Below are 14225 nucleotides of genomic sequence, written 5' to 3'. Positions count from 1 at the left end.
AGAGTGAATCTGTTTCAGCCAAATAAGACTCAAATGAATCAAGAAGGAATAAAAATGTCAAGCCTCCTATCCTGTAATGAGATTAAGATGTTCAATTCAATTCGTATTTGACTAGCAAAGACGCATCATCTGTCAAGGTGACCAGAAGAATTATCTGAAGATTAGAGAAAAAAATCACAGGAGTCCAAGTCAATGTAAATGTATAAAAGATTCACTACTGGCTCTCTGATTTGTGACTCTAGCTCATGAAATAGTAGTTTGAACTGTCCTTGGCAGTAGACTACTGTACGGGAATACTTAATCATAGGGTTGTTACTAATTACTTCACGTGTCTCAGAAGGACATAGGGCCCTCAGGTATTTTGGTGCCTTGCCAGAAGTACTTAATGAAATTGAACTCATTTTTTTTTAGAAGGGATACTACTCTCTCTTCAGTATCACAAATGAGTCAGTACCTTACCTTTTGTATGGTTCAGCCTGAACTGAACCCAACCCCATGAATAGCAACTTCAAAACTTCAAAACAAAATGTGTTTACTACTTCAGACTTAGCTGAAACATTTTGTGTTTCTTTCCACATGTTTGATAAAAAAAGGAAGGATACACTATAATGTATATATGTATGTAATGTATAGTAAATGATGCTACTGCCACTACCTGGTGGGCTCAGTTAAGCATTAAGACTGGAAAAGTGGGAAAAACTTGGTTTTAAAAGGGCAACCTATTAAAACACCAGGTATGTGCACAGGTAAGTGCCCACCTGTTTACATTATTAAGCAAAACTAAGCTTAGCTGTGTAAAAACATATTTACTGTAGTAATAGCCATCTTATCATCTACTTTATCTCTTGGCAAGAGACCAAATAAGTGAATTTCCCAAACATTTGAACCGTTCTTTTATAAAAGACCCAGTATTTGACATTCTCATGTATCCATACTGAAATACAGCTACTGCCAGCAGCTGTTTAGTTCAGCAAAAAGACTGGAAGACGGGGAAACAGTGGTGGTTTTACAGGGGTAACTGACGGCACACAACCCTTGGTCAAAGCATGCATTGTTTTTAGACTTACTTATATTAATTAAATAAAATACAACATATTTGACTACCAGCTTTATAAGTGCCAGTAAGCAGGTTTTGCTGCCTTTGGATAGAAACAGACTAGCTTTTTCCTAATTTCCAGTGTTTATTCTAAGCTAATGGCTGCTGCCTCAGACCTATATCTATCTCCTCAGTTAATTGAATTCTCTTCAGCAAGAAAGCAAATTAGCAGATTTTCCAAAATGTCAAACTACTGCTTTAAAAACCCACAACTTTTCCTTTATATCCAAAAGAATTGGAACTGATTTTCCTTTAATTGCATTTGTACAAAGTCTAATTTACAGGGCATTCTAATAGATAACCAGATAATCTAACAGTATAAGGCTACAGTAAGCCTGCAGGAGGGTTATTCATACTTTGACATGGCTTCACGTGTCAAAAAGGCAAAAGCTTTGCTGTCGTGCAGTTACAATGATCGTGAGTTTACTCTGGGAAACATGACAGATTGAGAACAGACAGGCGCAGAAACAATGCACAAATCACCCCTGCTTCAGGTTAACAAGCTGAATAATGCTGTGTGAGGACAAACTAAACAGGCTCATCAGAATGAAAGCCTTCCCAATTCAGGTTAATGAAATGAGCTCTGCTGAGGATAAGGGTAAAAATGTGAAATGCTGTAAAAAGTACCAGGAAAAAAAGTGTCCACGGTTGAATCTGTTAACTTTATTTTGGTACTCATACAAAATAATCCGTACAAAGGCTAAAATAGGTCAAATTTTTGCATAGAAGGAACAGTGATTAAAAAAGAAAGCCAGGATGGAATTGCACAATAAACTCCACTCACTGTCACACATAGACCAGATAACAATTAAGTTAAAAAACAAGATAAAGCTCCGCACAAAAATACTGGTTCCCACTTTCATCATCTCCCCTTTATTCTTTTAAAAGAAACAGCTCAACTGGTTCACTACCATTACCTCATCTCAGCCTCTTTAGGACAACAGTCCCTTTGGTTTTTATTTTTTAGAGGAGGCAGCAGTTTTAAGGCAGTGATGCCACTGTCTTTGACTGAATACACCACGGGCTCTGCTGTGAAACTCTTTCATTTTGTATTTCATGTCAAGTCCTGTCTCCCAGCCCCCAGAAAATTCTGCATCAGATGCTGTTGCGGCACATATAATTGACAGTGACATAAAAAGGGAACACATCAGGAGCATCGAGTCATTAAACATAAAAGGCAATGAGCGTACAGTATCGTAGGATTTTTGTGACACTCTTTCCTTTATTTAAAAAATAGTTGATTTAGAGAATAAAGAGAAGGTAGTGCACCACTTAGTATAGATATTCAGAGTGCTTTCACATGTAGCAGAAAAAACTCCACAGGACAAGGCTGGCAGCTATCAGATAGTGCAACCCGGCAGAACACAACATCAAACACACCATTTCTAGAGCATACATTTCCACTTACTCAGATATTCAGCTTTAGCACAGGGGAAGGATTAGGAGGAGATTACAGAAACAATATGTCAAAGGTGGCAAAAAAAATTAGAGAAGTTGTTTGTCTCTACACAGCAGGCAAAACCCAATTACTGCGTGTGCATTATTCCTTTACCATCGCTGTGCTTCCATGTATGAGAGGGAATACTTTATAGTCCTTTAAAAAATATAAGGAAAATGGGTCTTAATACAAAATGCTAATTAAGTCAAATAAGATAATAACCATACCAACAAAAACATCATATATACTATTTAAAGGAAAAATCAGGGCACATAAACTATCAGACACAAGAAGACAGCAACATATAGGGAGTAGATATGTCTGTAAATGAGCATAAAAAGAGCATGGGTTGTTAGGGATGGTAAAATTAGAAAATGACAAATAAACTGTTAATGTAAATGTGATTTAGAGTGGCAGAGATGAAGTCTAACAGTTGCAGATTTAGCATATTTACATTTGGGGCTAACATGCAGAGCTGATGCACAATAGTGACATGAGCCCTGAACTGTAGTGTCATCTAATAGCACATGCTCTAAAATTCAGAATAGTCCTTACACTGGCAATTTAAAGAGGCATACTGAAAATTATACCAACTCATCCTAATTCCATTAAACTAGATCTTAATACAGAGAAACATGACAGTAACTGTGCAGTATGTCATTTGTGGGATACACTCAATGTTGTATGCTACTTTTTCCATTTCTATCAATTCTGACTTAAATGCTTTAATTGCCTGTGGCAGTGTGACAGAAAGAACTTATAGAGGAACATCATGAAGACTAATCCTCTGAGATGTAAATGCCTAATGGTGTCGTGTTCTTACAAAGAGCGAGAATGAGTCTCTGTCATGAATGGCCAGTTAAAAAATCTCTACAACAAGAAAACAAACAGTATTTTATATAAAACCAACATTATGATGGTGACAAGTAATGTACAAAAATATCATTAAACAGCTTTTGTTAACCTGGCATTCATCCCAGCATTCGAAAAACAATGAATAACTTTTTCTCAGATGTGAAAACTAGGCAACACTGGCAGAGCTGCAGGGGAGTTCACATGTAGGAGGACGTGTCAAATCAGTCAGAGGCAAAGGGTTAGTCTGAAGGCTGGGTTTCTGAAGTATGATGCCAGATTTGTTTTATTTCAGCTGTCACATTTTCTTGACATCTGCTTTTCCATGCAACACACATGGAAAACAAAACAATGAAACACTTAGGTTGTGTTTCTTTAAAACATCTTGCCTAGAGTTTAATTTACAAAACTGTCATGGCTATTCCACCTATACCCTGTACTGGTTGCAGAATATACCTCACAGCTGTCTTGAGACACCCAGTGAGCACAGCTGTATTTCTTGTGCCAGTGCTACTGTATATGTAGGACTGGGTATCTGCAGAGTGAGGCAGTAAATAAGGGGTGTGTAGGGAGTTTGTGGAGGCAGCCAAGCAGAGATGTGACCACTCGTGCTTGCGCCGTACATCAGCAGCTGTCATGTTCCCCCCGTGGACACAACAAGAAAAGTCAGAGCATATGGGTGCAGGCAGTGAATCACAACCTGCAGGGTCACTGCACATCACAGCTCAAATCTGTTGCATGACCTGTCCCCAGTTCTGAAACTCTACCTATGAGATTAAGTCAAAATGCTACAAATGATTTTTTTTTTTCGTTTTATTGCCAAGTTATTCGTTAGCTCATGTAGCAGCAATGTAGAGTGTTTGAGTTCCAAGGCTTCATCCAATGTACTAGACTCTCCTTTCAACAAATGACCTTGGATGAAACTTAGAACACAGCCACTTCTGGTCCCAATCTATTCTATACTAAATTTCCAACAGCAGCAAACATATGATCGCCTGTCCTTTCCTGTTAAGGTATAAATCCACTTTATTATGGTTTTATTTTTGTAGTCTAGGTCGACAGGTCTTTACTGAGATCTGGGCATTTGGCTTTTCTGCATAGCCTGATGGGGCAAGAAATACACACTTATAAAATACAGACTGCTCTTCAAACTTACTTTTGCATGTGTGTGCACTGAAAATGACATTGTTTTGTCACGTATTTGAGATAAACCACTATTGACTGAGGGCAAAACAGCCCCCTCTTCCTTTATTAAAAATGGCCAGCATGAGCACAAGCAACGTTAAAATTCAGTCTGATTTCAGATGATCATATTAGCGACAGTGGGTAACAAAAAGCATGTGTACCTCTTGAAATTCATTGGGTTTCTGCATTAATTTGCCATGAAATGTTATCTGATCTGACAAACACAATGGACTTAAGCTGATAACACACAGACAATTCTAATTTCTCATATCTTGTACACACCCATTAAACACCATCACCGTGCTGGTGGAAAAAGTAAGGGATACAAAGTCATGAAAGTGTTTAGGCATCCATGAGTCAACAATTAAACAAACTGTCTGTAAATGGAGAAAGTTTGGTGCTGTGGCTACTGCCAATAAGAACCCATGAGAAACAGTTAATGGCTTGAAGACATCACTGGAACTGGCAAACATCTCTGTTCATGAGCTTACCTTACACAAGACTTTGAAGAGAACACCACAGAGGAAGCCGCTGCTCGAAAAAACATTGTGGCAAGCCAGAAGTTTGCCAGAGAAACTTGGCAACCCGAAACACTACTGGCAAAATGTCTAATGGGTGTGTTCAGTAAAGACATGAAAAGTTAAAATTGTTTGTGTTAGCAACTTGACTAAATTGTGTTTGTCTATTCCAGTGATTTAAATGAAAATAAGATCACATTTTATGGCAAATTAATGCAGGAAACCTGTCAATTCAAGGGGTACACATACTTTTCCTTGCTACTGTACACCAACCCAAAGGTGAACAGTAAATTTTTTTCCCTAACCTTTATGAAAACCTCAATCAGAATTTACAGGCTTCCTTGTGCATGCAGCTTTTGTACTGAAAGAGAGTCTGAATGTCTCAGAGCTGTCACACGGTTCTACAGTACCTCCAAATAAAGTGGAAGCTGATGTGGTTCACCTGTTGACTTGTTCACAACCTGTTTGATCATTTGCTTGATCCTTTCCTACTGTAGCTACCCTTGCTTTAAAATGATGTACCCATGCTCTCAGATCTTCTCAGCATTAACTTTGTTGAGTACAGTTATCATCACAGATGAAATCCAAATATAACCACATTATAGCCAGAGCTAAAATTAACTTCCAACAATAAACTAGTCGTTTATAGCACATCACCGCTTCTTACGTACATGCAGATATTTTAAAGCCTAGAGCAGATGCACTGGAGTGTATTTTTCAGTCTTAAGGAGGCAGGCTGATACTGAGGGCTCCTGCAGAGAATCAGCAGTGAACAGACATGTCCTACAGGGCATGTTGCCATACCTATCTGTCTCAGCTTTGATCTGCCTACACTCCTGCTAACTCCTCCTCTACTGGCTGCAAGAAAAGGAAGCTTACATAAAATTGGCATAGTTGCAAACCGGAGGTGCAACTGTGTGATGAGCAGGAATGTCAGCAGAGATATTGTGTGTATGTTTGGTGCAACAAGCTCATTGCTTTCTGACACGTGGGAGGAAAATTGGGGTAAAAAAATGGAGGCCAGGGAGCTGACAGCTACACAGGGAGGGAATAGGGAAGGCAGAGCAAATGCATGAGATTTCAAGAATATAGAAGAGAAAATAGGCTCTAGCCGCCTCCACTAACACAGTTGATGGCAGCAGCAAGACAACATGTCTGCTCTGTTTTTGCCCCTTGTGCCCTTGCTTTTCTGGTTTTCTATATGTTGTTTTTTTCTTTCTTCTGCAGCTTGGACAATGTGTTAAAACATACCCACAAAGCAACACACACACACACACACACACACACACACACACGCACACAATTCAGGCTCTATTCTCATCACAGGCTGCGACTTCATCACCCAGATTTTTTAACTCAGCAGCCATGATGAAGTCCTAATAAACAGCCATTTTACACCATTTGTCTGGTCTCACTGGGAATGGAAATGCTGTTGGTTTGTGGCAATACAGTGTGTATGCGAATATGTTCACAGGCAAATTTGTGCATTACAATTTATTATTCAGAGGATACTGTTACAAAATAAATCCACCGATGGTTCTGCATGTTTACATGACGTTCCTCCATCTCAGTCACTTTTCCCAAATTTCCATAGCCAAAAAGAAGGTGAAAAATGGATTATATTAAACACCATCTCAACAGTGCCCTCTGTAGCAATGTCACACACACACACACACACACACACGCACAAACACACACACACACACACACACACCCTGACACACACAGTATGTGTGAGAGCTCATTGCACTGATCTGTTCAACACATATAGTACATTCTACAAGAGCGTAAATAACATAGTTGCACAGAAAAAGACATTTTCATGACAAACGAGAATTTGTGAAGTAGAAAACTAGCATGCCATGTTGGGGACTTTTTTTAAACATGAGAATAATGATCAGTTTCATATATTCTCTTTGCCTCAGTGTGGGTGTGTGGGCATTAGTAAAGTCTCATTGTCTCTAAGTCTGTCTTCCTTTACAGCAAATTGTTAGTCCAAGCAAAAAAAGACAAAAAAGAGGAGCAACAACCAATGAGATTCTCTTGCTTGCCAAAAGTAGCTGTCCTCTCTCTTCCAGTAGTTACTCTTTGGCAAAATGAATGGTGTGAAGAGAAGCAAAACAGAGCAGAGCTACAGCTGGAATCTGTACAGAAGGTCTGGGAAGAGGGGAGGGGGGGTACAAGATGTTGTAGAGATGTTTTAAAGTGAAGGGGTGGTTAAATCAGAGTCTTATCCCATCAGGCAGTGGGGCTCCTCCCCATCAGGTGCCTCCACCCCAGGGCTAAGCATCGTACTTCTTCCCCGTTCTGTGGATATGGTGGAACAGAGTCATGGAGAACGCCATCCCCAGGAGCTGCAGAGGAAATGAAAAGGAGAAGGTGAATTTGTGTCTGTATGTAAATGGTATATATATGGGTCTGTGAATTACATGTATGCATGTGTGTATGTGGCTGTGAGCTTTTTGATGTTGATGCCTTCGGCTGGTTTGTTATTTGATGCACAGTAAATTCTTTGGTGAAGCACACGCACATTTCTGTTCACTCTCATTTTCTCAGCTGGCCATCAAATGTGAGCTCTAGAATCTTTGTGATGGGAAGAAAAAGTACAGCGTGCATAAGCATTAAGTCAGTGAAGTAAATTGAGATGCCACTGAATCAAAGTAGCCAGTTATCTCTTTGAAGTTTCCATTATCCTGGATACTTCTACATCAAACAGTCACAGGACTGATCCTAAAACCAATATCTGGCAAAGTTTTGGATGGCAGGGGAATGGCAAAGTACTGAACGGTGGGTAGTCTTCAATAAAAGGACAACATGGACATCCTGGAAAAAGATTCCATTGGGAATTCCCATAGTATATGATAGGGTGGGAAAACTTCTCTTCATTTTCTTGCTTTAGTTTCAGTCTACACCTAAACTGGAAGGCTCCTTGGGAGAAAATGCCACCTTAAGTCACTGTCAATCAAAACATGAAGAACCACTTGAGGCAAACATCCAGCTAAGAGGGAATTAGGACCACTGAAAAAAGTGCTTCATATACAACTCACTTATTTACATTCGGCTCATCTGGGCAGCTTTGACATGCAATGGAAGTTTTTAACTGTCTGCTTCATTCAGTTTGAGTGAGACAGCACAATGGTTGCTCCTGCAGGACTCTTCAAAGATCAATCCTCTGTCACTGCTTAAGAATATATAAATACTGGTGAGACTGAATGAGACCATTGTGGATAAAGTTATACATATAATCTTTTATCAAAGTCTATTACATGTTGCTACTCTAAATCATACGTCAGGTTTCTCTGCCTCGGGCTGTTATGTAACACTGCAGACTTGTGAGGCCCTGGCTTTTACATGATGGTTTTCACTGTTATGTCCTATGCCGTGCTGTCGAGTCTGCTAATCTTACATCTCAGATTTTCTTGTTTCTCTGCTTTTCCACCCATCACCTAAATCAGAGTGTATGTATGAGTGTGTAGAGACGGGAGATCATTAAAATGAATGTTAGCAAAGCCTGTGCTGTAGAGTTTAATTCTGCCGACTTTACCAGTCTGCAAACAGGGCTGCTATTTGACAGTGTTATACATATGGACATGCTTGTGTGTCTGTGTTTGGAGAAGACAAGGAAAAGACAGTGTCAGACAGAGAGACATGAGTCTCTGAGTTAGAATAAATGCATGTGAACAAGTATGATCCTGTCATGAATACCAGTGTACAGTATAATGTTGTATGTAATGCTCCCTTCAGCATGGCTGTGAAAAAGCATCCCCTAAGGACACTAGAAATGTGTAGAATCTTATAAAACTCAACACAGAGCCTGCCTAGAGGCCATTTTGCTCTGAATGAACCATGGATTAGGAAACTGAAGACTTGTCTTGCATGGGCACAGTCACATAGAGAATTTGGGCAGGGGAGGAGTGGGTGGGTAGGGGGTGGGGGGCACTGAGTTTGGTTAAAAGTATGACTACATAGATCTGCTGCCTATCTTGACTGAGAGCAGTGCTGACAAAGCATGAATGAGATACAAGATCAAAATGTGAAGCAAAGGCACATGCATACATGTATCGGGGAGTAAGATCCTGACCCACCTTACATTAGGAAAGAGACTAGACAGGCTGCTAGTCAGTCAGAGATGAGCTACATACAGAGATGCAATGATTCCCTCGCATGTCAGCTCTACACAATAAGTCCTCAGCTAACTGCTTCGGGATCAAAATCAATGATCTTATTGCCATCCATTGTTGCTTATTTTGTCTGTGTAAAGAAATTATGCTTGTGCAAGTTACAGAGAGAAACATCTTCATAGAGTACAAGGACAACAGGAAAGACAGAGACAGAGACTGGAGGAGAGTGCAGAAAGAACTGAAGCTTTGTTGACTTCTGAAAACAATTAGAATCGGAGTTGTCACAGAAACAATGCAGAAATGTACTTTATGCACAAGCACACACTGTATACATTGCTAGATATCTGCAGCTGATTGTACATTGAGTTCACACACTGTCTGGAGTGAGTAAACCGGGACTTCACAAACAATCCAACTGTCAAATTTGTGCAAACCTGAGGGAAAGAATTTGACTTGCTTTGTTCAGTCTGAAGATACTTTCAGGACCCAGATTCCAAGTAACTACTGCAAAGTGAGTGAAAGTGAGACACTAACTGTATAACGAGGGATAGATGTATAGGAGTAACCCCTGTCTACAGTGCCTTTAATCTGATATCTGCACTTCTATATTCAGCGTCTCCCACCTTCTACATTATAAGTCTCTTATACTGTATATAGCCTGCTTACCACTAAGCCTTGTGTCTGTAATTTTCCCAGTCGTGATAAGGGTGAAAAAGACATTGACTTCAATATTTCATATGTTTCTTAATAGCACAGTGGCTAAATAAATAAATAAATAAATATATAAATAAATACCTGTGTGAGAGAAAATAAAATGGAGAGGGAATGAACAATTTATCACTAAGCCTCCTACCTGCACTACCAAGATGACCATGCCTATGGTTCCCAGCAGGTGCTTGTTTTCATCCAGCCATTCTTCCACTTTCTCAAAGCAGCCCTGAAATGGAACAAAGATACCACTAAAGATGCACTTTTACAATGTGGCAGAGGAATAATGTGACTTCATTAGCAGTGCTGTTCATGGCCTGTTAGTTGTCAACCTAAAACAAAAAAAATTACATGCATCTCATACGACATATCACACATGAGATATAGCCTCGGATGAACGAACTACTGGAGGAGATGTTAAAACAATTGAGTTAGCCCTGAGTGATGACTTTTTTATGCAGACCTATGGGCCATTTGAACAGATGCGCGCACTTTCTTAAATCTGTTCTGACATGGCTTCATTCAGGCCACTCATTGGCAGAGAGCATAGGTCAAAAACTTCATGGGTTTTTCAGTTGAAAAGCGGTGGCCCCTCTTTAGTGTGGGTGCTAAGGCAACATGTTAAGTCTTAACTGTATTGTGCTTTGCTCTCCCCTGGGCAGGATTACACACAAGCATTTAGTGCTGTGCTTTCCCAACGGGCCAGCTCTATGTCAGCCTATTTTCTTTTTGGCAATTATATTACAGCTTTTAATCCCACTACTCTGGACTTGCTAACAAACCACATTGCCAGACCAACAGCAGATTGGGCTGGCAATGTGGAGAGATTGGTGAACATTGTGTTTCAGTGTTTTTGAGCTGTTGTTTTATGCATAGTGTGGAAAAAATCCAGCATGATTGGAATTCAGTGATAAGAGGAGACTTTTAAAGCCTTTTTAAATACAGACAGAGGGTTATAAAACCAACTACTGAACAGATGGAGAAAGATGAATAAGATTGATGATTTTTTTTGTCCCATGCGAATCAAACAAAACAGCCGTGTTGTTTGATGTCATGTTGTTTCTCTTTGCAGTAGCTTTGTGTGTCTGTGAGGTCATTTTGTGTCTTTGGTTTGAGGTTGGTTTTGAGTCTCTTTGCAGTCATTTGTTTGACTTTCCAGCAAGAAATATTCATTTCAATATCTTCAAACAGAAGCTCTGCTCCCAGCAGGACTGTTTAGTGGCCCCTCGTTGTTATATCACATAGAGTAGGTATAGCAAAAACATGTTTGCATTTGGATTCTCACCCTGTTCCAGAACATGTTGGTGGAGTTACGCCCACAGTTTTGGTAATGCTCCTGGCAGCAGCGGTCAGGAACTACCTTCTCCTTCAGGGCATCGTGCCAGTCGGTGTATGCTATCACACCGCAGCACTTCCACTGTGAATGTCACACACACACGCACACACGCACGCACACACCAGAAACAAAATTAGTTAATGCCAAGATCAGTGTAGGGAGGCCTTAAACTAACTTTAAAGTGCTGTAACAAGTATTGTAATTAGTTTTCTGCATTAGAAGACTACAATAAAGGAATGAAGCAGACTTCAACAGCCTTTTTTGACTTTTAATGTTGCATTAAAGCCACAGTAATGAGCCCGGAAATACATTAGCCAGAACACTTCAGTAAAACTTAGCATTTATGTATCATTTTTAGTGTTGGAGATGCTCGTGCTAATGTTTCTAATATTTGATGTAATGCAGTGGGGTGAAAGTTTGCCTACCTCTGCTTGGATGATGTTCCAGGCATTTCGCAGACCTATGTTGTTTTCTGAGTTGTAGAGAGCCAGCCCATCCTTCAGATCCTGCTTAGCATTCTCACTCACCTGGAGACAAAAAAATATATATATTTAACACCAAGCTCGGTTAGAGACCTTGGTTTTAAGGCGGTTTGCTCAACCTGAATTATAATTATGGTGTTTATTACAGTCTTTATTTTGGAGTAGGCAGTTGAAGTTTGAGTGTTTGTAAAGGTGAATTCACCTGTTTTCAAACAGATGTAAATTTTCTCCACCCGAAGATGCTCCCAGCAGCTGTTCTATCAGTATGTGTGCGCAATTAGGTGAATGGACAAATAGTGTAAAGATCTTTGAGTGCACTTGAATGTTAAAAGTACTATAAGTCCATTTACCATAATTCCATTTAATGGTGGAGTCCATGGTATGAAATGAAGTGTTTTTAGGGTTTTTAAAGGACTGCATGATTGAACATGGATTCTTTTAACTGATTTATTTATTTAAAAAGAGGGTAAATGGAAGCTATGAGAACACAAGTGGATACCAAAACACAAGGAAGAAACGAGCAACTACACAGCTCAGTAACCAGTAATCTCTTTTCCTGTTATCAAAAAATAACCCTGCTGCAGTGACTTTGATGTCTGCATGATGACTGCACATTTGACACATGTCATGTGTTGCATTGCTCCATATACACATGCCCTTCAGCCGAGCTAGCAAATCATTTTCCTCTTGACTAAACCCCAGTGATGTGCTCAGCATTGTGCCATGTCTGATGGAGATTAATATCTCATTGAATGTGTTAATGAGATACAAAAATCAGAGCTTTAGTTCTCCAGCAGTTCATTTTGCCCGCAGGGATTTGCTAACTGCCGGGACAGATTGAGAGGCGCTTCAGATATGGGGTAATTATTACTGGAAAAATGACAGGCGCTGCCAGAACCATGCTGTACAGCATCACAGGCAATAATAAGTTATACTACAGTAAAAAAAAGAATGCATTTGCTTTAAGAGTCAAAGCTTAAGACCTCAGACTGTGGCAGAGAATTAAAAGAAAATCTGCACACAATAAGAAAAGCGGTGTCATGTCTGTCATTATCTGACACAGCAGTGTGCTTTAAATATTCTTCAGTTTCTTTACTCAGAGAGAGAGAGAGAGAGAGAGAGAGAGAGAGAGAGAGAGAGAGAGAGAGAGAGAGAGAGAGAGAGCATTCGTGCACAGTTAACCACTGTTTGGAGGCTGTTCAGTAAATCCCTCAGTTAAAAATGAATAGATGCTGAAACTCTGAAGCAATATAGTTGACAATGTGACCCTGCTTTTATACAAGTACACTTATAAAGTGATTTGACTAATTCACGTGAAGGTCAGAAAAGACCTGTATCCTACTACTAGATTAAGCTTTAAATGAAACAGTTCAGCAAATAACTGGTGGAAAGAAAAAGCCTCAGACCTTTGGCATATGAAAACTGTTTGCTGAATTAAACATAAAAGTCTATATTTTTTAAACTGAGTAATTAAAGTTTTCCTGGCGGTAAAATACTTTAGTAGTCATTAAACATGAAAAACCGATTTAACACATCCGCTAAAATCTCCACAATAAGATTAGTATCCTTTCAAATCACATTTTTCTTTCTTGCTCTCTAGCTCTGCTGATGTAGTGAAGCATGTCTGCGTGATGCACCTCCAGCTGCAGGCCCTGCCATATCTGTCATTGTGCCTGAAAATGAGATGAAGAGCAGTATAATCAATCTCTGCCATGTACTTTGTTTCTACCCTTCGTCTCCTGCTCTCTGTATAGGCTCTATGTGATGCTGCTCACTCATTACTGACTGCTCAAACAGTCTCTAGAGGACAAGGCTCCCCTACTACAAAAAAAAAAATCTTCTAAGTCTCCAGTACATTTTTGCATGTCTTCCATTTTATGTGTGAAAGTCTGTGTTACAGCCTAAAATGAAACATAATGATGCAGATTTACTGCTGATGAGAGGCAGACAAATCACTGCAGAACAAACAGGGGTTTGATCGTCCAACACTCTGACCTATTTCTTCTTGCTGTAGAGCAGATACAAACATCTCTTATGATGAGGAAAACTAACTACTTGACTGAAGCTGGTACTACAAAATGTTCACAAAGAACACACCGACACTGTACTATCCCAACATTTAACTTACGGTAGGTTTTCTCTAAAAGCTGCCACAGGGCATCAGCGCAATACATGTGGAGAAGTACAGAATACTGATATACACATTAACATGGTGAAGGAGTATGCTTTTATTTCCAAATTGGTGAATGTGCTCTGTCGTTGTGCACAGCCGCAGAGAACAGAGAGTTAGTTTGCTGTCTTATGCTTTAAGCAATGTTGTATTTCATCTTAAACAATGTTTTTTTTTTTTGGTTTTATTCGCTTCCAGCGGTGACATTAATAATTCCAGTGTGGGGACTCCTTACTGTCAGGAGTGTCAGAAGGTGTTTACATATAATCAGACCAGGTGTACTGTGACCCGGCATTGTGAAGACATGACCAAGATGACT

At 39.7% G+C, this 14225-nt stretch overlaps 1 protein-coding gene across 4 annotated transcripts in view; it reads right to left on the bottom strand.

Annotated features, from left to right (window-relative positions):
* Positions 1-1739: 1739 nt before the first annotated feature.
* The window catches only part of tspan9a (tetraspanin 9a), a 143669-nt gene continuing 131183 nt past the window's right edge, over positions 1740-14225 (bottom strand). For all 4 annotated transcript variants that reach the window (XM_026310695.1, XM_026310698.1, XM_026310697.1 and 1 more), the window contains 4 exons: positions 11680-11781; positions 11204-11335; positions 10064-10147; positions 1740-7443 (listed from right to left, as the gene is read on the bottom strand). In XM_026310695.1, coding sequence (XP_026166480.1) covers positions 7372-7443; positions 10064-10147; positions 11204-11335; positions 11680-11781 — 390 coding nt within the window. In that variant the 3' untranslated portion in view covers positions 1740-7371. The remainder of the gene's footprint in view (positions 7444-10063; positions 10148-11203; positions 11336-11679; positions 11782-14225) is intronic.

Source organism: Mastacembelus armatus, chromosome 6 (genome assembly GCF_900324485.2).
Source record: "Mastacembelus armatus chromosome 6, fMasArm1.2, whole genome shotgun sequence".
In the NCBI taxonomy this organism is placed as follows: domain Eukaryota; kingdom Metazoa; phylum Chordata; class Actinopteri; order Synbranchiformes; family Mastacembelidae; genus Mastacembelus; species Mastacembelus armatus.
The sequence above is the reverse complement of the archived record's forward strand: the minus strand, read 5'-3'. Positions and strand labels throughout refer to the sequence as shown.